This window comes from Poecilia mexicana, unplaced genomic scaffold, assembly GCF_051168715.1.
Source record: "Poecilia mexicana isolate PSO_F unplaced genomic scaffold, ASM5116871v1 scaffold_15, whole genome shotgun sequence".
Lineage (NCBI taxonomy): Eukaryota > Metazoa > Chordata > Actinopteri > Cyprinodontiformes > Poeciliidae > Poecilia > Poecilia mexicana.
Window position 1 is genome coordinate 14,696,333 of NW_028263384.1, and position 25,443 is coordinate 14,721,775.

Here is a 25,443-nt window from a genome sequence, read left to right on the forward strand (position 1 = left end):
GGCAACCTGTCCAGGGTGTACCCCGCCTCTCGCCTATTGACAGCTGGAGTTAGGCACCAGCACCCCATCCCAACCACAATGGGATAAGGGTGTCAGAAAATAAATGAATGAATGAATGAATGAATGGATGGATGGATGGATGGATGGTCTACTGAGGTGGTGTCAAGTGTGAGTTTGTCGTGTGGCTCATTTTTTAATCTGCACTCACTGGTGGATCTTGGTCCTCAGCAAAAACGGTGGTGATGACTGTTCCCTTCTCTGCGTTGGGGGCCACCAAGCCCTTGTACAGATCTTGTCTGAAGACAGGTGAGAAGTCATTCATGTCCTGGAATAGCAAGATTTCTTTTTTCAGCACAAAACTAGGAATTAGTCTCTCGTACAAACCTCAACAAATTGCTTGTAAGCAGTTCAACTAGGAAAGAGCAAGTTTGAGAATCTCACTGTGTGAAAAAAAGTAAACACCACAGTTAGATGTCATCAACACAAAGCTTTAAATAAAGATCTGTTAAATATTTCTGATGCTGAAAAACTTGAGCTAAATATAGCATAACCATATAATAAATGTAGAAATAGGTTTTGATATTATTCCTACTTGTTCTGCTCCTTTTTATGTTTTATAAATGGAATTAGAACAAGCTGATATTAGCAGGCTAAAAAAAAACAAAAAAACATTGGTTCACTTAGCTAGCCTATAGTCTGATGCTTAACAGACATAATACTTTATCAAGTCAGATGTACTTTCAGAAACAGCACTATCTTAAAAACAGTAATGGGCGACATGCTTTTAGATTTCATGGATTTTTTTGTGAATGAGCAACCAGTAGTGTGCTGAAACGGCAATGCGAGGGGAAAGTTTGTTGAAAATTACAGACACACAAGAACTTTTAGCCAATCAAAATACATAACTAGCCCCAACATAAACTTAGAAGAAAAGGATGCATTTTTCTTTCCAAAAAAATACTTATTTCACAGGCTGCACAGTGGCGCAGCTGTTCCCTTGCAGCAAGAAGGTTCTGGGTTCGATTCCCGGCCCCAGAATGCATGTTCTCCCTGTGCATGCGTGGGTTTTCTCCGGGTACTCAGGTTTCCTCCCACAGTCCAAAAACATGGCTGTCAGGTTAACTGGCCTCTCCAAATTGTCCCTAGGTGTGTCTGTGCATGGTTGTTTGTCCTGTGTGTCTCTCGCCCAGAACGTTAGCTGGAGATAGGCACCAGCACCCCTCCTGACCCCACTAAGGGAAAAGGGTGTAAAATGGATGGACGGATGGACATATTTCACAATTTAAATTAAACCAAAATTAGTTCATTTATTCCCTCATATTTGACACAAATTTTTATACTTTAAAATCTAAAATTAATGCAAATTTTCATAAACAACTGTGTTTAATGGCAGGTGTGTAATAGAGCATATTGTGACATTCAAATTTGATAGTTATCCACTGGATTCCTTTTAAATAATATACACAGTGTGTTCTCAGTATATAGTGTTTAAATATTATGGAAGGAAGATCAAGTTTTTATTCTTACCAGCCTGTTCAAATGATGCAATGTTTAAGAGAGAGTCAAAATCTCACGGCTTAATTCTATGAAAAAAAAAAAAAAAAAAAACAAGAAGCCAATCTTGCTATTAAAATGGCAGATTGGAGCTTTTCAAATAAGAAAATATACTTTCAAATATCAGCAATAAGACAGTAGTTTGCTAAAAGTCAATGCATAAAAATTAAGACAGCTTAAACAAAATCGAAGGTTAAAAGGAGTAGCAACGAAGATAAGATGGGAGAATTTTGCAGATCTGATTTATACTGTTCCACAAATTGCACCAAGGCAAGCAGCCCAGACAAATTAACAGCTGTCCAATTAGATTAGGAAGCCTGTTCAAATATTAATTTAAGCTTTTATTTTCTACCCTAAATAGTGACGTTTCAGGCCTGTGTGCAGTCCATCCACGCAAACCCCTCGCTCTCTGAAAATAAATACAATTTTCTTTTCTTCTCACTTTTTATAGGAAAAGCTATGGATTTCAATTAAAATCAATTAAATTTAAATGTCAAGGTAGTTTAGGTGGTATCCAGGTCTTGGTAAATTGTAATAACACATGTAACACTTTTAATCAGCTGTCTTAGATTAAATAAAACAAAACAGTGCAAATCACTGCATAAAAAGTTAGGAAATAAACATCTCGCTAGATGATTTGCCACGTGAAAGCAGGAAAAACTTCAGGAGCAAAATCAAACATTTGTTAGTATTTAAACCTATTAAAATACATAAACTTTTCCTTGTCTTGATTTTTCCTCTTCTGAAGAGTCAGAGCCATGAACATCAGTCTTTTGCTTTGATCTTTTTTGCAGGTTTTGTTTGTTTTGGGATTTTTTTTTTTTTTTTGCAGGATCAAATTTATGCTTTGAACAAAAACGCTTGATTTTTGAGCAACAAACTTTACAGTGGAACATTTGAGTTTGTCTTACCTGTACTGCCCTGAAAATCTTTTAGTGTAATAAACAAGTACACATGTATAATCTCAAGCATTTCTGAGATGCACAGAATAGTAAAAGGAACATTGAGAGCTGCAAGACAGGTGCAACAGAAAATCCATCACAGCTAGTAATACAATGTAAAGCGATAGCATCAACAGCATAAAAGGAAAGATACGGAAATTACTTCAAATAACTCTCTTGAGGTGTTATATAAAAGAGAGTGAAATCAGTGGAATCAACTCAATCTTTAGTCCCCTTGAGGCTAGACTGAATCCATTAGACTCATTCGTAGTCATTTCAAATGGCAGAGACTGGTTTGGTATCAATGCCTGTGCCATTCCTTTACCCTTGGTGACGGCGCACATAATTGCAACAAAGCGTGTTTTTATCAGGACATGTTAGAAAACCTTCTCATAGCTTAATTCTGGAAACCTTAAGGAGGAAGGCCGGATTCATGAGCAGAGATACAGTAAATGTGCACACATTTTGAAGAACTAATCAGAGCAAAAGAAAATAAAAAATACACATTGTTAAATAGAGATGCACGGTCTCACTACACAATCCTTTTGTTCGCTCAGCTTATAAAAGGCTGCAAAGAAAAGACAAGCTTCTGCAAAGCCTGCCATAATTGCTGTCACAAAGCTAATGAGTCATTCAGATCGTGAATAGCAGTGCATACGAGGCAGAAACACCAATCCATCAAAGCTCTTTTCTGTGGTGTTGCAGTGTGGGTGAGTAGGTCAGCAGGCTAAAATGTGTTTTACAAAGGTAATTCAATCACCCACTGCAGTGAGAGACGTAGCGCAATGACAGCGCAGCTGCAATACTTTAATGTTTTCAATTCACTTTGGCGTTATGGTCTCTGTGTTGTGCCCTTTGAAAGATACTACGACTGCGAAACCTTGCTAATGACTCACTGCATAGTCGCTTATCAAGGCCACATCTCCAGAGCAACAATGAGGGTAGAGAGAGAGAGAGTAGGGGGGTACAGAGAACAGAGAACCGAGAGGAGGCGCTGCACTGACAGTCTTTGGGCTCTTACTGTGATGCGAACTGTGACGGTAGCTTGTCCCGGCGGCATTCGGGCTCCTTGGTCGACAGCTTCTACCTGGAAGGTGTAAGAAGTCCCCATGCCCATAGCTGCCAGACCCTCGAAGTCCAGGGTCTGCAGCACAGCTAGCTCCCCAGTGATGGGGTTAAGAGAGAACAGCTGCCTGGCTGACTCAGTCTTGATGCGGTACGTGATGTTGGAGAAGAGGTCTGCGTCCACAGCCTGCGAGGAGAATGAAGAGGAGCAGAGATATGAGGATTCTAGAAGACGAGAGATGTATGTTGAAAAAATGAATAATAATAATAATAAAAAATAAAAAAAACAGCAGCATGTTCAAAAAAAGCTAGGGTTGTGTTTTAATTTAAATATTTGCAGCTCCAGGGATTACCCCAATCATTCATTAATCAGGTTCTCATTAAATTAAGCCGCTGAGGAAAGCTAAAGTTCATAAGAGTGAAATCCCAACTCACAAAGCAGATATAATTTCCAAAGGCTAATGCAATATATTATAAGATTAAGCCTGCAGGGATTGGATTTATTCAAACCCAGGCCAAATTCGATTTATTGGAAATGTTTACTGGGAATATAAGTTTATTTAGGCAGGAGAACAACAACTTCAAAATAGTATTGTGTCAAACTTCTTAAATTACATCTTTCATTAAGACCTGTGTAAATTTTCAAGGGTTAAAGAAAAATAAATAAATAATAATCTGCAAGCAGATTTCACTGCCACCATAAAAACCATAAGAATGAAGTCAAGTAGGTGTGTTCACACTGCAGTCTGAAGTTACCCAATTCCGATTTTTTTTTGGACTAATGCGACCTGTATCCGATCTTTTCATGGCAGTGTGAACAGCACAGGTCGGATTCTTTTCCAATGTGACCCATATCCGATACGTATCCGATTCAAATGCGAGCTAACGTCCAGGTCGCATTCATCCGAACTGAACGTCACTGATTCTCAACAAATCTCACTATTCTGCATCCTGATACGCGCAAGCGGGAAGAAAAACAACAACCATGACGGATTATATGAGGATTAAGTTGTTAATATGTTTCTCCGGCCGGACAACAACTTCAAATATGTAAGCTAAGCTCCACCGTTAGCCTCCATGTTTACTTCTGCAAACGCTGAGCACTTCTTCTTTGGCAGAACACTGAGAACGCCGACGCTATTGCGCCCTCTAGTGTGCGCATGCGGGACACTTTCAGGTCGTTTGCCCGTTTACACTGCAGAACGCATACAGGTTACTGGCAGTGTGAACGGCCCCGGCAAAAAAAAATAAAAAAATAAAAAATTGGAATTGCCAAAAAATCGGAATTGGGTCACTTCAGGCTGCAGTGTGAATGCACCGGTGCCCTTAATTTAATTCTTTTTATGAAAAAATCCTAAATGGATAACATTGAAATTCGAAAGAAACTAAACCTTGAATTTAGATTTGATGTAATTCACTCAATAATATGTACAACTTCTTGCAAAAAATATTCACATCAGTTAACCTTTTTCCCATTTTCTTATGTAACTACCACTAATGTTGGAAACCACTGGGGGGGCCCAGGAGAAAAAGTTTGGGAACCACTGCCTTAAGGTGAGAAGCTTGGTCATCCAGAAAGGGCTCAGTGTAAAGTCGCTGCTTCTCCACATTGAGAAGAGCCAGTTTAGGTGGCTCAGACACCTGGTTATGGTGCCTCCTGGATTCCTCCTTGGTGAGGTGTTCCAGGCACATCCCACTGAGGAGGGGGGAGGGGCCGGGAAAACCCTCAGGAAACCCCAGAACATGCAGGAGGGAATAAGTTTCTTGGCTGACCTGGGAACACCCTGGAGGTGCTGGCCCAAGTGGCTGGGGAAAAGGAAGTCAGGGTTTCTCTGCTTAGCTTGCTGCCCCTGAGACCCGACCGTAGTTAAGCAGAACATGATGGATGGACGGATGAAGTTCTGTGCGTTATGGGAGTTTGTATACACCTGAAGGCATCTTTATATTGATAAAAATAACAAAATGCTGCCAATGCTAATGCAAATCTTGTACATATTTGACTCTGGTTGGGTTTCCCTTTGCCCAGTGGGTATCTAACCTGCCAGCAGTGTCAGTTCAGGGGTGAGGTGGTGTTGTATAGTTTATGAAGGTGTCACACTGCCACTGTCACTCAAGTCCCTTGCCTTCTTTACCTTCATCTCCTTCTCACTCTCCCCAACTCCTGCTATATCCCTGTCTGGGTGATGTCATTCATGATATGCCAGCAATTATTCGACCCCCTGCTAATGTTTGCTCTACGTGCGCACGATTTCTCTATGCCTCAGCTCACTACACACATTTATGTTGATGTTCGACAGTGTTAGGGCCGGATGCAAACATCTTCAGTTTTTTTTTTTATTATTATTATTTATTTTATCTTGTAGTGTGTGTTGATGTTTGCCAGTTAGGATGGATCTACCAAAGTTTGGATGTGACTCAAGTAAAAAAAACAACAACAAAAAAAAAAAAACCGCTTCAGGTCTTGTTCTGTCAAAAAGTGCCTGTGGTAAGAGAGAAAGTGTCTCTCTCCAAGAAGACTGTATTTTGGTTGCCACAGATTTTACCATTTTGACAATTTTCTCACTGAATAACCAGCCTGAATGCTACTTCCGGATACAGGAAGGGGAAAATGGTGACTTTGATGAGAGAAACTTACACTTAGTTTCAGAACCACAGTCCCCACTGGGCTGTTCTCAGGTACATTCACCACATAGACTTGCTGTGAGAAGACCGGGCTGTTGTCATCTATGTCCAGAATCTGGACTAAGAGCGTCAAGGCAGTTCTTCTAGGGTCTACCGCCCCATCTGAGGCCTCAACTATGAGGCTATACTGATCTCTTAACTCTCTGTCTAGAGGTCGTTTTGTGTAGATGCTTCCGTTGGCACTGATTACAAACAAGTCAGGAAAATTGACAATCCGGTAGTAAACCTGACCGTTGGCTCCTGCATCAGGGTCAGTGGCCTAAGGAGAAAGAAAACCAAACAGAGTGTTAAAATGAGTGGATTTCTACAAGAAAAAATAATACGAGTCAGTGACTTTAAGCTGCCAAGCAGTTGTAACTGCTGTTTTTTTTTTTTTTTTTTAAACAGACACACTTGAGCGCTGGCAAACTCTTGAAGTAAAGTGGCCATAATTAGCTCTGTTTATTGCACTAGCAACTCAGCAATTACATGAAAAGAAACAGTGGAAAACAGATCTCAAATAATCAGAGGAAAGCTTAACAGAAAAGTATTGTTCTGTAAAATGTAACATCACAAAAATAAATATTTCTGATAAACAGTGGAAAACACTGAATGTTTTTTAAATTCACTAGTAATAAAAAGATAAATATTCACAAAGAATTATCAGATGATTAACAGGCTTTAAAACCGAACTGAACACATATTTCACCTCATGCAAACAGCAACAGGGTTTGAGTTTGATCCATTACATGATTTGTTGGAGCTTGGCTTTGTCTCGATGCCTTGCATATTTACAAAACTCTCAACAACAGAGCCCCTTAAGCTTCAGAGATGCAGCCGAGCCAAAACAACAACGTTTAAGTCTCATTTCTCCTCTTCGATATGGAAACTCAAGCAAATGTGTGATTTGTAAACCTTGCAATAAAATAATAAATCACTGATAATCTATTTCTGAATAAAACATTCGATAAAGAAACAGAGTCAAACATGACCACAGAGAAAGTTAGAGATTTGTGGCTGAAAACAAAAGAAACAATGTCTGCATTACTACTCAGAGGTAATACAGACATGCAGAGGAACTTACATAGTTTCCCATTCCATTCTACATGTTTAGCACTTTCCTATAACAGATTGCAAGGGGCATCGTAGATCAAAAAAAAAAAAAAAAAAAAAAGAAATGTAGCCACAAAAGGAGGAGGTGTGTGACATAATGTGCCATATGTCCTTTAAGGTTTAAGTGACGCATTTAGGAGTTGTTCATCTGGATAAATGGAAGTACAGCCCAGGACCTGACTCGATTTAGCCATGTAGCAGCTTCTTATTTAATGTCCGAGGCCAATGTAACATTTCCCATTCAAAGTGTTCATGGTGATTCTACACCTGGGAGATATTGTTCTGACAAAAAAAAAGAGCCACTTGTTTCTCAGCTTTAGGAAGATTTCCTTTTTTTTTTTTTTTTTTTTTGCTTTTGGGGGAGTTAGTCAAGTTCACCTCGTGTGCACAAACACCTGGTGGTCGTTAGACACAGTTTCAATCATCAAACAGAGTTTATCCAGAAAACAACAAAACATAAGTCAAACTGCTGTGGAATTTCACATGATGCCTTTATGACGATCCTGACACAAGCTCTTATGAATTTGTCCACCAGTTGTCAGTGCTGCTGAGTCTATGGCTCCCCTGCTGAGAGCAGGGAGAATGGGTTTAAATGTTGCATGAGTTATCGGTTCCAGAACAACGACTGTCAGCGGTGGTAGCCAGATTTTTGCTAATCTATTCAAGTGTGTGTAAAAAAAGAACAGGTGGGAACTGGTTCCAATTACTGTCACGATAATCCAAAGCACTTTAAGGCTAGCATTAAGCTACTTAATAGCATTATGTATTTAGACTCCAGTCATCCAAACCCATGGCAGCTGCCTGGAGCCTCGTGGCTGCCTCCATTATGTCTCCAACCCTGCAGGTGAATTCAAGGCAGATGATTTTTACCATAACATCATGTTTTTAACAGAAAACGCTTAAATGGACACAAATAGTAGCTTATTTTCAACACTCTTGCTTCTCATCCACTTGCTCTTCTGTCACTCGGACGGTCACTTAGCATGTCACGCAATAGGGAGCTGGAGGCTCCTGTTTTGAAAGGAGCGTTAAATGTGTTCAGCTAGGCACAAGATGTTCATCTCGAGAAGTTACTCAGGCTTGGGAAAAGGCACTTAGCAATTACTGATCACTTCTTAGCTTATCAGAAAGGAATGATGAAACTGAGAGAAATGCTTGGTATTCATGTAACACTGTCAGTTAACAAAAAAAAAAAAAAAAAAAAAAAATCTATCAGGCTTCACAGCTTTTAGCAAATGCTGGCCGGTTCAGGTGTGTTCAACGCTATGTCATGAATCCTATATCCTGGGATCTGGGCAGACCGTCTTTACGCTCTATATGTTATCTCAGGGCAAAATGCGACCACTTAGCAGCATAATGACACACTTCACAAATGAACTCTACAAGTCAAGATTATTTAGAAGCTGCATCCCGAGGGGAACGGTCTCTTCAAATGCTGTGCAATGAGCATGATGTCTTAAAATGCAAATCTGTGCTCCCTGCATGAAAAATAGCATCTCTCTCTCTCTGAAGGAATGACTCTCCACCATGAAAGGATTACCTCAAGATAGATAAACCAGAAGGAAACTAAAATATACTCAAGGCAGACACAGAAATAATAGTTAACACAAATTTAAAGGCAAGTTCTGGTTTATGTTGTACTGCAAAAGTGCTCAATTTCCAACATGTAAAGATATTTTGAGTGCTTCTTATTTATATGAACACATTTATATTGGACTTTAAAAAAAAAAAAAGAAGTCAACTTTATTTAAAAAATGAAAGGGATTATGCTGCTGTAGATGGGTTGAGGTGAGGCAATGAACCCATCATGAGGCTCAAAGAAGCTATGTAGGATTACAAAATGTATTATCTGTCTGAAGCACAGATTTGCACGAAAATAAGATTTTCTGTATTTCCAGTGCTTAAGTATGAGCCAGTTGTACTTTTAGTTATTACAGTTCAGCAGAGGGAAACCATATACAGGGTATGTACCTTGCATGATCACAGTTAAGTGGGATTAGTGAAGCAAGTTGGACCTTGTAACAGAAATCACTTTTTTTTTTTTCCATTTCTTTCCCATCTTAAAACACTGACGCCAGAGAATGTTCCTATTTGCGCTCTATAACTCAGTGACAGGATGTTTGTTACTCCAGTATAAATTATTTAAAATGAAAAGAACACCACAGCACTTACTTTTGATCTTTCATTTCCAGGAGGACTTTCAACTTTCCCACTTCAGCTAGCTTTTCTGGATTATATAATTTTTCCAAAATCAACCTTGCGTTCAGCCGTTAAAGCAGTTCTCTTTAAGCTGGTTCCTCAAAACAAGTCTATATTTTTTGCTTACATCAAAACTACCATTAATGTGGCGCTACTTTTAATTAACCCCATCAATCAGATGCAGTAAAAGACATCCGTATTTGTTAATATGCGTCTTCTTCCATCAACCTGTTCCTGCAGCTACGCCATAATCCATGTTTATTGGCTATTGAGTCTCTCGTGACAACGTCTCTCCACAAAGGCTCTGGTTGCCAAGAAACTACTGATTTTAGAGAGACTCAGCAAGAAAACGTGTCCAATTAAATCAAAACTAAGACTGATCACCACGTTATGTGCATTATACAATACGGTGAGGTGTTAATTTTTGAGGAGAGCTCTTTTTATTTAATGTAGCTCTGATACTTCAGAACACTTTGTTTAGTTAATCTGATTCTGACATGACCCAAGGTGCGAAACCTTCAGGACATCCATCATAAAGGTACCAAAAGTAAGCGAGCACCACTATCCCGTCCTAAAAGAGACCCTCTGGCTTGCCAAGCCGCTTCAGAAGGATAAAATAGTTAAGTGGTTGTAAAATGGTACTGAAGAGATCAACTAAGTTCAGAAAAGAAAAGCGAATATTAGTATCCTGGGTCATCGTAAAAACTTGTATTGGATCTCAGTCCTGAGGCTCTGAAACTTTAGGCTTTACCTGTTTTTTTCTCAAACACATTGCCATTTTCCCTCTCAGGTTACAGTGAGGTTGAAACCATTAAAAAGGTTCTTCCATAAAATAACTTTCCCTTAGGCTTGTGAGAGACTAATAGATACTTCCAGAAAGTAAAGAGACTTTGACTCTGATAACATTTGGATTCTTTAGCAGTTTTAGTCATTACAGTCAAGCCTCTAGTTTCTTTCTCGTTAAGCAGTTTTACAATATTGTATTTTTCTCTCTTTAATAATTAGTCTTTCTTGAGAAAATCTAAAAATCCCTTCATCCTTTAGGTGCACATCACAGTCGAAATTGAGAGACGAGTGAATCTGTTTCAATAGATGAGACTAATCTATTTAAATTGCTTAATTTAGTTTATTACAGCTCATCAACAGCACATCTGTTGATGAACTAACTATGAGAAGAGACAATTGTCCACCAGAAAATAAACACGTCAATCTGCATTGTCATAATTTAATGTCAGAAGAATTGCATTTTTTTTTTTTTTACATGTTCACCAAATCCATGATTGTTACACTGATTGTTCTTACATTCGGTTGTGATTTTGTGAATAAAAACTTGCTGTACGAAAAGTAAAATCAAACCTTTCAAATTTCACAATCGGCTTCAGGAAGGTACATGTAGCCTCCCAGTGCAACACAGAGAGTAGGCTGGCGCTGAGTTGAGCACTTTGATGTACTTTTCTAGTTGGTGACAATCTCAGCTCAAGATGGTGAGTTGCCAGCTCAGAAAGGCTTTCAAACCAGGGCAAGACGAAGGGAGTTTGTGCACTGGACTAAGCCTCTTTCTAGCTGCTCGCTGTATTTGTGAGGAAACACTTGCAAGGGAGACTCAAGAAAGCTTTACCGCTTGCAAACACCAAGTTTCTTTCACGTGTCCTTTTGTTCTCTTTCACACTTCATAAACTCATAATGCTTACTCATAAATATATAACAGTGTACACAACTAAACTGCAGAAGACACTAAAACTTGCTGACATGAACATCTGTTTACCCTTGTATGTAATAGAAAGCAATAGAAGAGAGACCAGTTAAACAACTAATGTCAAATCCTATAGTAACCTATATATCTTTGCCAACTTGTTCTGGACTTTAATAAGTACAGGAATGTTTGTGCTTATTCTGCAAATGTAGATTCTTTAAACAACAACGGTTATAAAAACAAGAACAACAGGTTGGTTTGTATCATATTGGATATGCTGGCAGACAATGTCAACTATCTGAATGCCCTGATTAATCCACTGACAGAATTCAGGCCCTTTAATCTACATGAGTAATAAGAAAATCTGACTACACTTGGCAGCTCAGCCGAGGCAGCCATCAGGGAGGGAACTGTGAGTCAACTGTGTTGAATAAAATCAGGTAATTTTCAATCGACAGTGACAACAATAACTAAGTCATAGCTTACGTTGCAATCTGTATCAGAAATGTAGCTGTGTAGTGGTTAAAATGAAAAAATATATTACTACTTTAAAACACAGAATTATCATATTTAAGTAACATTTCACTTACCCTGACTTGTCCAACAAACAGATTGGCTTGTTCTTCTTGAACAGTAAAATTGGTGCCGAGGGTGATGTTAAATTTTGGGTCGTTGTCATTGACATCAGTCACCACTATGCTCACGGTAGCAGTGGACGTCTAAAACGGAAAGGAAAAGAAACACCGGGATTCAAGAGTTTCTCACATGCTGATTTAAAAGAAAAGTGAGTGAAAAACACAATGAAAAAAACTAATAACCCTATCACACTTCTGAGTACCTGCTTTCCATTCCGGTTGTGCAACATCTTCCAGCATCACCTTGTGCATTTGGCATAAGGTGAAGCAACAGTGAAATCAAGCAGTGATAATATTAGGGGCATTTTTTTGTTGTTTTGTTATGGACATGTTGGTGGCAAGATAGTTGCAACTGAGCCCATTTGCACCACTGCTATCGAAAAAGCTCTCCGAGATGTTGCAACAATGAAATAATGCGTCAATCTCACATACATTATGCAAATGGTCTACGTTGAAAAAGATTTACTCACTTTCAGACACTGAATGCTCACAGGTTCCATCTAAATCATTCCAAGCTACTTTTGGTTTAATGCAGCTGGCAACAATTTGAACATTGGACTATGGGCTGTCTTTAGGGCACTGGATTAGGTATGGAAAAAATCCCAAAATATTTATGGAATAAAAATTTAAATGAGAGGATTACTTCTTCAAAGAAAGCATCTTACCCCATTCTAAAGCAGTAGAACAATAATGAAGAGTAAATTGTACGCCCTTCATCCCTTTACATACAGACTATGCAAACAGGACCCCATCAAAAAGAAATAAAAAAACGTTCAGACATTATATGATTTCAGGTTTATTATTTTTTTTATCAACTGACTATGTTGTTTTTTAAAGTAGGAAATAAATTTAATTTGATTGTTCGTTTAGGGTTAGGAGAGGCAGAACATATGACAGAGTCTATGTGTTGCCCTGTGATGAACTGGTAAAATGTCCAGGGTGTATCCTGCTTCTCGCCCAATGACCGCTAGTGATGGACACCAGCTCCACCTTTACCCCATCTCCCACAACCCTGCAAAGATAAGTTTGCATAGATGATAAGTTTGTATAGGTGATGACTCGATGGATGATTGAGAACTGAGATATAATAACACAACATATCAACACAAAGCCAAACTGATCCACATTTTATCGCACAACAAACACTTCCTATTAAAAGAGCCCAACTGTTCTGTGGAACACTTGATTATATTTTGTAAAAATAATCACCCCAAAAGGTTGCTTAATTACCGATTTAGAATTACTCCTGTGTTTTCTGCCTTTCTACATATTCTTAGCGAGAGAGAGAGGGAACAAAATTAAATAAAATCAATTGTTTTAAACTCATTCTGTTTCACAGATTAGTCCAGCTGTCTCACATCTTTGTCTCATTTAGGATATTTTTTTTTTTTTTTATTACTGGCTGAAAAAGATCCATTCATTTCAAATGCTTCCATAAGTTGCTTATTGGTTGAATGAATGAATATTGGAATCACTACTGCTTGGTTTCATGTTCAAAAGAAAAAATTATTCATTCCGAATATATGGTAACGTTTACTTCAGATGTGGTGGCATCATTATCCTCCTGCCAAAAGATCTACTAGATCTGAGGATAAAATCCAAATCAGATAGACAATCTGATATCTTGGCTAATTTATGTTGTTTTTTTTTTCTACACTGTCACAAAAAGAAAAAAAACAACAATGTTAAGTGTGCTTTGATTTAACTCAAATTATGTAAATTATTCTTTCATCAACTGTGCAAAAATGTTATAGCCAAGTACAAATAATTTGGGTGGTTCAAATGACCTAAAAATCTAAATATTTAGTATGATATTAGTCATAGAAATAGATGTATGTTTTTATACACTCCATGTAAATACAGGTGCTGGTCATAAAATTAGAATATTGTGATAAAGTTCATTATTTTCCATAATGTCATGATAAAAATTAAATTGTCATATATTTTAGATTCATTGCACACCAACTGAAATATTTCAGGTCTTTTATTGTTTTAATTTTGATGATTTTGGCAAACAGCTCATGAAAACCCAAAATCCCTGTCTCAAAAAATTAGAATATTATGAAAAGGTTCTCTGAACGAGCAATAAAAATAATCATCTGAATCAACAAAGTAACTCTAAACACCTGAAAAAGATTCCTGAGGCCTTTAAAAACTCCCAGCCTGGTTCATTACTCAAAACCGCAATCATGGGTCAGACTGCTGACCTGACTGCTGTCCAGAAGGCCATCACTGACATCCTCAAGCAAGAGGGTGAGAAACAGAAAGAAATTTCTGAACGAATTGGCTGTTTGCAGAGTGTTATATCAAGGCACCTCAGTGGGAAGTCAGTAGGAAGGAAGAAGTGTGGCAGAAAACGCTGCACAACGAGAAGAGGTGACCGGACCCTGAGGAAGATTGTGGAGAAGGGCCGATTCCAGACCAAATTAAATTTTCACCTCCATAAAACTTTTCAGCAGATGGAAGCATGAAGTGCTCAAAAATCTTCTGATAGCTGCTGCGTTGATCCTGCCCTTGATAAAACCCAGTGGACCAACACCAGCAGCTGACATGGCACACAGACCATCACTGACTGTGGGTACTGGACTCTGGACTTCTGGCATTTTGGCATTTCCTTCTCCCCAGTCTTCCTCCAGAGTCTGGCACTTTGATTTCCGAATGACATGCAAAGTTTGCTTTCATCCGAAAAAAGTACTTTGGACCACTGAACAACAGTGGTCCAAAGTGCTGCTTCTCTGTAGCCCAGGTCAGGCACTTCTGCCGCTGTTTCTGGTTCAAAAGTGGCTTGACCTTTGACCTGGGGAATGCGGCACCTGTAGCCCATTTCCTGCACACGCCTGTGCACAGTGGCTCTGGATGTTTCTACTCTAGACTCAGTCCACTGCTTCCCCCAAGGTCTGGAATAGGCCCTTCTCCACAATCTTCCTCAGGGTCCGGTCACCTCTTCTCGTTGTGCAGCGTTTTCTGACACACTTTTTCCTTCCTACTGACTTCCCACTGAGGTGCCTTGATATAACACTCTGCAAACAGCCGATTCGTTCAGAAATTTCTTTCTGTTTTTCACCCTCTTGCTTGAGGATGTCAGTGATGGCCTTCTGGACAGCAGTCAGGTCAGCAGTCTGACCCATGATTGCGGTTTTGAGTAACGAACCAGGCTGGGAGTTTTTAAAGGCCTCAGGAATCTTTTTCAGGTGTTTAGAGTTACTTTGTTGATTCAGATGATTATTTTTATTGCTCGTTCAGAGAACCTTTTCATAATATTCTAATTTTTTGAGACAGGGATTTTGGGTTTTCATGAGCTGTTTGCCAAAATCATCAAAATTAAAACAATAAAAGACCTGAAATATTTCAGTTGGTGTGCAATGAATCTAAAATATATGACAATTTAATTTTTATCATGACATTATGGAAAATAATGAACTTTATCACAATATTCTAATTTTATGACCAGCACCTGTACATGGTTTGAAATTTAATGTTAAAAACAACACCATTTGCAAAAAGACATCCAAAATATTGCTGTTTGTTGATAAAAAAAAATGGCTGGACATTTTTAACATTGAATTTACTAATGTATTTTAGCTTGGGCCAAAGAAAGAATTGAATTACCTTTGGGTTTTGATTAAAAGAGAAAGATGCTTTTATATTTATTCTCAGGCTGCAAGCAGTCTGAGAATAAAGCAACATTTTAAAATATTGATTAAATTATTAACTGTGCTTTTAGTACATTAGATGATCGCATAACAACAATCTGTGTTTTTCTCACCACATTGATTACAGTGAATCAAATTACATTTGTATCTTGCCATCTGTTTTCAATTAGTGTTTCTGTGGGTTTTTTGATCCCATAGCTCACTTGGCTAAACCAATTCCCCACTGCACCACTCATTAGCAGAGCCTCTGAGGACAAGTGTATAGCTTATGACCTTCATATAGGGACACAGTTCAAACCCCTGTGGTGCTTCAATAAATCAACACAGAAAATGGCACCATATGCAGAAGCTGCATTGTTGCAGGGCAGATATGCCTGCAAATAAGGGTATGGACTGCATTTCTTTGGGGATGGAAAGATGTGTGATTGCGGCGTGGCCCCAGTGGGTGAAAATACCTGCGAGAGATTAGCCGTTTGAAGCTTTCCTGCGAAACGGGGACGATTGTCACATGGTATTAGGGCTGTTGTAAACGAATATTTTAGTAATCGAGTAATCTATCGATTATTCTTACGATTAATCGAGTAATCGGATAAAAAAAATTATAAAATGAAATATTGGTAAATCTGGCATAATACCGGTGTTACTATCAGATATCAATATCAGTCCAATTTTCCATATTTGAGCATCCCTAACAGTTGCTTTTTTGTAGTTTAGAAAACTAACCTGTAACAATAATAGCTCACTTTCTAAGTTAACCAGAAGAAAAGTTATAGAAAAATCTGAAATTATATTGAATTTAATAACAAAGAGGCAGGCTCACAAATATGCTTATAAAAAATGTCTACAATCCAGCTTTTAGTTTATGTATTCATCTTCAGTGAGTTTAATAGATTAATTAAACTCACCTTGCCACCTAACCTGTCACGCTTTGGGTTTGAAAATACAGGAAATGCCGCCTGGAGTGGGAGGAGAGGGCGAATGAACGAACATGGGGTGGAGGGGAGGAAATAGACCAGCGGACTGACGAACCGTTAGACCGGGGGACGAACACGGGGGGAAGCAATACGGGATATTTACGACACCTTCACTGGTCACACTCAGAAACTCATCTACCAGCCATGTACGATGCGCTCCGCCACCCGTTTCTTCAGACCGGGATATGAAATTTATTGTGCGGTTCGTCGGTAAAGCTACATTTACACGGTAAGCATCAGCTACTCAGCCGCCCGCCCTGTTCAGGCTATCCGCTCACCTCAGCGCTCTTCCCGCCGTTCGCTTTCAACCAGCAGCCCCGGAGGAGAAATGCTGCCGTACTCCAGGCATTCCCCAGTCATTTTAAGGATGCTTATTGGTTCCCCAAAAACGATAAAAAGTCGGGCATTATCATCAATCAACAAAATCCCCACGGGCCAATCTTGAAGATTGGACTTTATGCCGCTGAGACTTAGCTTTTGTCAACAACTCAGAGGCGGAAGTGAGAGCTCCGCGCAACGCAAATGAAGTCCCGGCCGGAACACGGTGCGCCAACTAATAAAACATAAATTAACGAAGCTTCGAGGCAGGTAAATTTTCCTCGAGGAATTTTAGTAATCGAGGTACTCGAATCATTCGAGGAATCGTTTCAGCCCTACATGGTATAGTTATCGTGAGCCTCCCCACGCTATCGTAGGGGAATCCTTTGTTATTGTTTTTCTTTGTTGTTAATTATCATTGGCACTGTAACATCTATAAAAGACACGCCGAGGGAATGTTGAGGTTGTTTACATGAGTGTCTTCACTTCCAAAGGAAAAGACAATGTGGATGAATGCAGGACGCTGTTGTTGTTGTGATGAGATCAAATCATTTTTCATTTCAAAGAAATTAAGGTCAATTATTATTGGCAAATTAAGGTCAACTCCCAACTGTGGTTGGACTTACCTGTGACAAAGAAGAAAGAAAATCATCACAACCCATTGGACTTGAATTGGGTTAATGAGATGGGATTTTTGATTCAACTTTAGATAGATGAGGCTCTTTGATGTCTAATCTTCTAAATCAGCTGTCTGATAGGTACAGAGGTGATTGCTGAGACCTTCGCTTTTAAGAGATAATCTTGACCAGAAACGTTGTTTAGCAACGACTGATACAATCAGACTATTAGAAGTCTGGTACTCGCTCTCGCCAGGAGCGATCCAACTTGCCAGGGTGAATTTTTGGGACCTAAGTCAGCTTGGTAGTTTTCACTAAAGTCGGAGGAGAGTACAAATTTAGAAATCTGTTAAAAGAGGACAATTTGTTTTGTGCAAAACTAGCTGATAGAAAGGAAAAATGTCACAAACAAGTGCTTGCTTTCTTCTTTCCATTTTGCGTGCGCACACACACACACCCCCACACACACACACATATAGAGGCTTGTAGTTTTGGTCGTTTTGTTTGTTCCTAACCGTGACTTTACTTAACTTTATTGGCACTGGAGTGGTCAGAAAATCATTCAAGTATATTTGTTAGTGAATATATATTTAACAAAAAAAAGTATTGGTGTTGCCTTGTGAAACTCAACACTTAAGTCCGGTTTGAAATGCTTTTACATGGAACCAGGTTAGTTTGGATAGTTGTTTTCCTTTATATAAGGAATTCTCATTTGAAAACTAATATAATCTGAGTTAAGAGTTTTGTCGCACCCCCAGTCACTGGGAAGTTTTCTTTTTTAATTAATAAATCAATTTGAAGAGAAAAATGCCACATGGTGGGATACCAAGATCTTTTACTAGAGATGCATTCATCAAGCTTCTCCTTCTGTTTTTCTTTGCAGCCTAGCATTTAAATTTGTAAGGACTATAACACAAACAAACCATGCAGTATGTCTTTTGATAGATGTCATAGTTTCAAATCTAACTCAACATAAGAGACTAACAGAATTTATGCATCAAAAAAGTTTACTCAAAAAAAGCGTGTGAAACTACATGTCAAGGGTTGATGTGTTTATAGATTGAGTCAGTATTGGACCAGCCAATCAATGGTCAGAATAAAAAGAACATTTGCAGAATATGGTCTCTTATCAGTGGATTGCAGTGTTCTTAATGTGATCAAAAAATTTCTCTTCATTGATCGACACTTTATATTTACAACAAAAATAAGGCAAACTGCATGAAAGTATTCAGTGAACGTTTGATCGTTGCCGTCTGCGCACCACCTGCATCAGGGGCATCAATTATTTAAACTTTCAGAGAGCAAGGAAACAGCTTAGTGGAGATTACGGCTGCTGATTTTTGATATGAGGCGAAAACTCATGTAATTGCTATTAAATATCAGAATTCAGATCCATCACCCTTTACTTTGAAGAAGCAGTGTTGCCTGCATGCAAATTCAAGATCTGAGATGTTAAGAAATATAATTCACTGTTGACCTCCTTGTGGCACCTAAACTTCGCAACGTCTATTTGCACAAAAAAAAGTATATAAAGCAAAACATAGGTAAAAAAAAAAAAATCTAAAAAAAAATATAACGTTGCACTTCTGATCCTTTATGTGTTTCTGGCCAAAATGGCAGCACTGAATGAGTTCCTCACCTCCACGCTCCCACAAGCCTTTTCTCCCCTCTCATTTAATTTTCTTGCTGTTGTAACAGGATTACTCTCTAGCTGTGACATAGAACCTACACAAATCAAACGTTAATACACTCTATGAGAAAGATTTTGTGCAACAGAAAAAAAAAAATCTTTATATAGCTGTGCGCACAACATTTAGACTGTAAATTCACACTGGGAATTGACGCATCAACCTACGTGGACCTCAATTACCTCCTATTTTCACTCTTACCAAGGCGCCGTCCTACTGTGCCTCTCTCCCTCTGTGACGTATCACATAAACGCAGGAACATAGAGTCCGATGCACTATGCCTGCCAATAAGTTACGAGTGTGCAGGTGAGGGGTCAGCAATCAACATCACTCTTGTGACAGCTCATCAGCTAATGTTCATTGCCCATCATACACTGCATCTTAAAAGGGAAAGTGCCTTTCACCTCTGCCTGGAATGAAGGCAGCTGCTGAAAAGTGAGCCAATTGAGGTGAAGTCTAATTAAATTAAGACAGTTTACGTGATTATCAGCTCTCAAAGGGAGAAACCGCAGGCAGCATCAATGTTTGTTGGTGTCTTTTCTTTCTCAAGGCTGAGATGTCCTGTTAAGAGCCCACTTGTCTATTTTTTATTTTATTTTAAATGAGCAGGTCTCAACTTTGTGCAAATTTTACACTGCAACTTATACATTATGGTTATGGTTCAGTAAATATTCTAATTTTGATTCTGCTAGTTTAAATGCGGACTCACGGCAATATTATGAAAAATAAAAAAACTTTTACTAGGATCATTTAAAAGAAATAGAGCATTCAAATAAAATGAACTAAGCCATGAACAACTAAAGGTATGAAATAGTGAAAAACAAAATCTGAAGTCAGGTAAGCAGGTGGGCATAAAAAAACAATCTAACATATACAAACATTACTAAGTAAACACTGAGAAATTAAAATTGGGGGAAAAAACAAAAAAACTTTTCAGCTCTAACACTCTCAAAGGTTTAATGTCTGTCTTCATCTGCCAGTATTAAGATCCAACAATTAACAGGAAATGAACTGATGTTCTCTACCAGTTGTAAAGATAAAAAATTGGTGAGTCATGTGTCTCTAATTTGAATAAATTGAAAAGACTTCTCTTATACTCTGAATGAACACAGCATGAAAAATGGAAACCTAGTACAATTTTATTAACCGTCATTTCTTGGTTTCTAAGTGCAGTAACACAATCAGACTTTTCACTCCAATAACAGACCTGCTGAACTCAAACGGTGGTACAAGTACCACTGGTGATACACAACTGCATCTAGCAGTAGTGGCAACGATGTGTAACTGGAAATTTAAAACCTGAAAGCAATAAAGTGGACAGTGGTGAACGGACACCAAGGCTCTGGAGTCATGTGTGTGTCACATCCAAAACTGAACCTTCTATACACAAACGCACTCCCAAATACACACCCACAGGTGTTTAGATTCAGGTGTTTTTCCAGATATATTCACACGTTGAGCAGCGGTTGCCACTGAGTATATCTTGTATTAAATTGTATGGTGTAGGGCTGTTGTAAACGAATATTTTAGTAATCGAGTAATCTATCGATTATTCTTACGATTAATCGAGTAATCGGATAAAAAAAATTATAAAATGAAATATTGGTAAATCTGGCATAATACCGGTGTTACTATCAGATATCAATATCAGTCCAATTTTTCATATATGAGCTTCCCTAACAGTTGCTTTTTTGTAGTTTAGAAAACTAACCTGTAACAATAATAGCTCACTTTCTAAGTTAACCAGAAGAAAAGTTATAGAAAAATCTGAAATTATATTGAATTTAATAACAAAGAGGCAGGCTCAGAAATATGCTTATAAAAAATGTCTACAATCCAGCTTTTAGTTTATGTATTCATCTTCAGTGAGTTTAATAGATTAATTAAACTCACCTTGCCACCTAACCTGTCACGCTTTGGGTTTGAAAATACGGGAAATGCCGCCTGGAGTGGGAGGAGAGGGCGAATGAACGAACATGGGGTGGAGGGGAGGAAATAGACCAGCGGACTGACGAACCGTTAGACCGGGGGACGAACACGGGGGGAAGCAATACGGGATATTTACGACACCTTCACTGGTCACACTCAGAAACTCATCTACCAGCCATGTACGATGCGCTCCGCCACCCGTTTCTTCAGACCGGGATATGAAATTTATTGTGCGGTTCGTCGGTAAAGCTACACGGTAAGCATCAGCTACTCAGCCGCCCGCCCTGTTCAGTCTATCCGCTCACCTCAGCGCTCTTCCCGCCGTTCGCTTTCAACCAGCAGCCCCGGAGGAGAAATGCTGCCGTACTCCAGGCATTCCCCAGTCATTTTAAGGATGCTTATTGGTTCCCCCAAAACGATAAAAAGTCGGGCATTATTATCAATCAATAAAATCCCCACGGGCCAATCTTGAAGATTGGACTTTATGCCGCTGAGACTTAGCTTTTGTCAACAACTCAGAGGCGGAAGTGAGAGCTCCGCGCAACGCAAATGAAGTCCCGGCCGGAACACGGTGCGCTAACTAATAAAACATAAATTAACGAAGCTTCGAGGCAGGTAAATCTTCCTCGAGGAATTTTAGTAATCGAGGTACTCGAATCATTCGAGGAATCGTTTCAGCCCTAGTATGGTGTACTTTTCAATAGTGTCAATGTGTTGGTTGTTGCTATGGTTTTTCGATCTTGTTTGTTTTCCTCTCTCTGCAGGTGTCAAGGCAAACTTCTAGGGTCTTAACTTGTATTCTCTTTATGCTTATTTCTCTTCTCTTAGTTAATTTTCCCCACATTTCTACCATTGTTTTGTCCTTTCTTATCCATTTCTCTGTCTATTACATTTAAGATGGAACAAATTCTAATAGTTTTATATCCATCCATCCATCCATCCATCCATCCATCCATCCATCCATCCATCCATCCATCCATCCATCCATCCATCCATCCATCCATCCATCCATCCATCCATCCATCCATCCATCCATCCATCCATCCATCCATCCATCCATCCATCCTGGAGCATCATAAATGAACGGAAGCCATGACCCTCTGCTCATGAAAATAAACTTGATCAACTCAAACATTAATTCTGAGTCCCACACAGCCAGCCAGAACATGATTTGTTTTGTTGGCTTAAGTGGACTTTGTTTGACAGTTGTGGGACAGGAAAGTGGGTTGTGAAAGACCGGGAGGACATGCACCAAAGGTCATCAGGCCGGGACTCGAACGTGTGACGTCCACGTCGAGGACTAGGGCCTCCATAAATGGGACGCCCTTTAAAAAAATTATTAAAACAAAATAGGATTAAAAAGCTGAATGTTGTTATTTAACCTCGGCTCTAATTTAGTTTCTTCGGACAGTTAATGCAACAAAATGCATTTTGATGAAAATCACAACCTTTAGATCAAAATCCCTACCCAAGCACTTTTATTATTCTGTGTTTCCCTTAAGAGAGCAGCTCTCTAAATGAATCCAGTTGATACGTGAAAAGATTTGTGCCTCACCCCTCCAGGGTTACCGTCTGAAGCGGTGACAATCAGACGGTACTGGTCTGTGATCTCTCTGTCCAGAGGCTTGCCCAGAAGTAAAAGGCCAATCCTGTTGATAGAGGGCAAAGCAGATATTAGAGAACAGCACATTAAAATTTTACTTTTTCCCCTCCATTACGTTATTGTAAAACATGAGCAGCTTATTCATTTACAGAACTTCATTACATATTTTACCTTTGATACAGTATCAAAGAGTCAAGAAGAGGAGAATCCAAAACATTTTATTTAAATCAAGGTTTATAAAATATGGTCTTTGATCATAGAACACCCTTTGTGGGTAAAGAACAAGTGGGAGCTTAACTGCTCTCTTATTCTTTCCCTTCAGGTAGCCATGCTTCAGGGCCACGGCAAAAGGACAACAGATAAAAAGATTTCCATTTTCTTTCTAATGAGTTTCACAGACAAAGCGGGCCCTCCTGCTCGTTCGTGCCACAAAGTTTGGCCCCGGCATTCCAAGTAAAAAGTGTAGATGGAGTCCCATGCATGAGACTGAATTGTCTCTGTTTGCACACAAAACACACAAGGGCAAGTCAAGCCACACACAAACTCGGAGACAACAATTTTGTTCCTGCACTCAAGAGAGCCTCTGCCAGAAGGAAAAGCGGAAAGAAAGATGAATGCATCTGAACTCGGTGCTAAATTAATGCCCGTAGCAATTCCCCACTGTCCCCAGCTCCTTCCCATTTCTGATTTAAAGCTCTTGTGGCGAGGCAGTCCAAGCAAAACCTGACCACTCCATTCCTCTGCAGACCCTCACCATTACACTGCAGTGCCTCATTTTCATCTCTGACAGGCAAATTACTGAAATTCTGTCAATGTTATCTATTCCTCTAAACAGATGCCACAAGGTTAGGGGGAGAGAACTGTTTTATATTCCCCACACTCAATGATCCTTGACTTAAGAGGGCAAAAAGAGCTTTGCAAAAACACAATAAAACTGGTACATTAATTTTACAGACTGGCACTAATATATGAAAAGAAGGGTAGAAACCTGCGCTTTGAGCTCAGTGGCGATATCCTATAAATTATCACGATAACGATTATCTTGATGGGTGATAATGGCAGCAGGCAAAATGATTAATGCAGAAAAGCCAACCTGGGGAGTTTATTCCTCACTGAAGCTGGATAGCTGCACTGCACTCAATTGGAATGAGTCTGAGAGGTTCACTGATCATGTGCGATAACATCCCGCCTCCTCTGCCCAGCCGCCATAAATGAAAAGATGTTGTCAGATGTATGGGACACTATTAACAGCATTGTCTGGGGTGTCGGCGGTGTGGTCCGGAGGCTATCCTCCTCAGTCACACCAACAGTTGATCTTTCATTCTGCTCAGATCATGTCTCTCTATGCTATATTGGACTTGATGCAGACGGCGCGAGTTCCCAGGGGCAAAAATGCTTTACTGGAGGCAAGACAAGCAAGATAAGTCACAAAACTGAAACTCAATTTCAGACTCACTAAGTGTCAGTTTTCACATTCAGCAGACGACAGTGTCATATGTTTAAGAGAACAACAAGCAGATTTTATAATCTGCTTGTTGCAATATTCTAGCAGAGACTACGAATGATAGTCTTTTTCTGTCGTAAACAGCAATGCGATGTTACATATTCCTGTTTAAGTTTTTGTGTTACTATAAAAGAAATTAGACTGAACTCAAAATCGTGCACAAATGTACACAGGGCAGTTAAAACAGCAGCGGGATGTGTTGTCAGAAAAGTCTACATTCATCCATGTAGTGATGTGTGTTTTCAGATTAGCTGTAGGGGAAGATCTTCTACAGGAGGTGAGATATCGAGGCACAGCTGTGACCTGTTCGTAAGCACCCTCTCTGTCTTTATCTGGAATGGTGTACGAAGGTCCAATGACACATTTTGCCTTAGAGCCGTGGACAGCTGCTTCCACTGAGCGTGTCACAAACCTTGTGAGAACAGAAATAAATAAAACATTTTTTTTTTTTTGCCCTTAATACACTGTGTGTGTGAGGTTGGCGTAAGGCCAAAGGGATGGTTAAACCAGTATGAGCTAAAATTATACTTCTGCATATTATGAGATTCCTAAGTTGAAAGGAATAGTTATTTGGAATGATGCATCTCTGGCAGAACCTTTTCTTCAACAAAATATATCTTCAGCTTTTAGTAAACATACGTAAGCATATTTTAAATCTGACTAAATTAATTTCTTCCCCCAAAAACAAGGTATTCTGCATTGGCTTGCTGCATCATTAGCTAGATTCTGACTAAATTTGTCCAACTTTCTTCCCTTTGATACCGTCTTCTTTCAGTAGCAAAAAAGAAAATATTTCTCTGATTCATATTTCTATTTTGTTCTCAAATCTTTATAATTGAAAGCATCAACTAGGGATGCACCATGAAATTAGGCTTTCTTAAAACCACAGGAACCATAAGTTGTCTTTGTATGTTGTATTTTGCTTATCAAAGAAACAAAATCAAAAGAAAATATATTAAAGTGCAGTGAATTATTTTATCTTTGATCATGAATAGGATTCTTTCAGAAAAGCACATACAAATACTTTTTTTTAAAGACTAGATTAAGTTACAACTTAACTTGCAAACAAGTAGATAAAGCCGGAGAACAATTTTTTTACACTCACGTTCGAGAGAGGTTGAAGACATTCTGGGAATCTCCGCTCACAATTTGATACGTGATTGGATCGTTTTCTCTGTCTGTTGCCTGGAAGAAGAATAAAATGACACCAGAACCAGATAATGCTATCAGCCTACAGAAGAACATGACAGGGAGAGAGATAGGACGCATAAGCATAACACAATATGAAAGCAAAAC

At 39.1% G+C, this 25,443-nt stretch overlaps 1 protein-coding gene across 4 annotated transcripts in view; it reads right to left on the minus strand.

Annotated features, from left to right (window-relative positions):
• Window positions 1-25,443, minus strand: part of LOC106915464 (protocadherin-15) — a 159,929-nt gene that overhangs the window by 56,419 nt on the left and 78,067 nt on the right. For all 4 annotated transcript variants that reach the window (XM_088012834.1, XM_088012833.1, XM_088012832.1 and 1 more), the window contains 6 exons: window positions 25,253-25,332; window positions 22,596-22,689; window positions 11,817-11,945; window positions 6,196-6,501; window positions 3,517-3,747; window positions 209-325 (listed from right to left, as the gene is read on the minus strand). In XM_088012834.1, coding sequence (XP_087868960.1) covers window positions 209-325; window positions 3,517-3,747; window positions 6,196-6,501; window positions 11,817-11,945; window positions 22,596-22,689; window positions 25,253-25,332 — 957 coding nt within the window. The remainder of the gene's footprint in view (window positions 1-208; window positions 326-3,516; window positions 3,748-6,195; window positions 6,502-11,816; window positions 11,946-22,595; window positions 22,690-25,252; window positions 25,333-25,443) is intronic.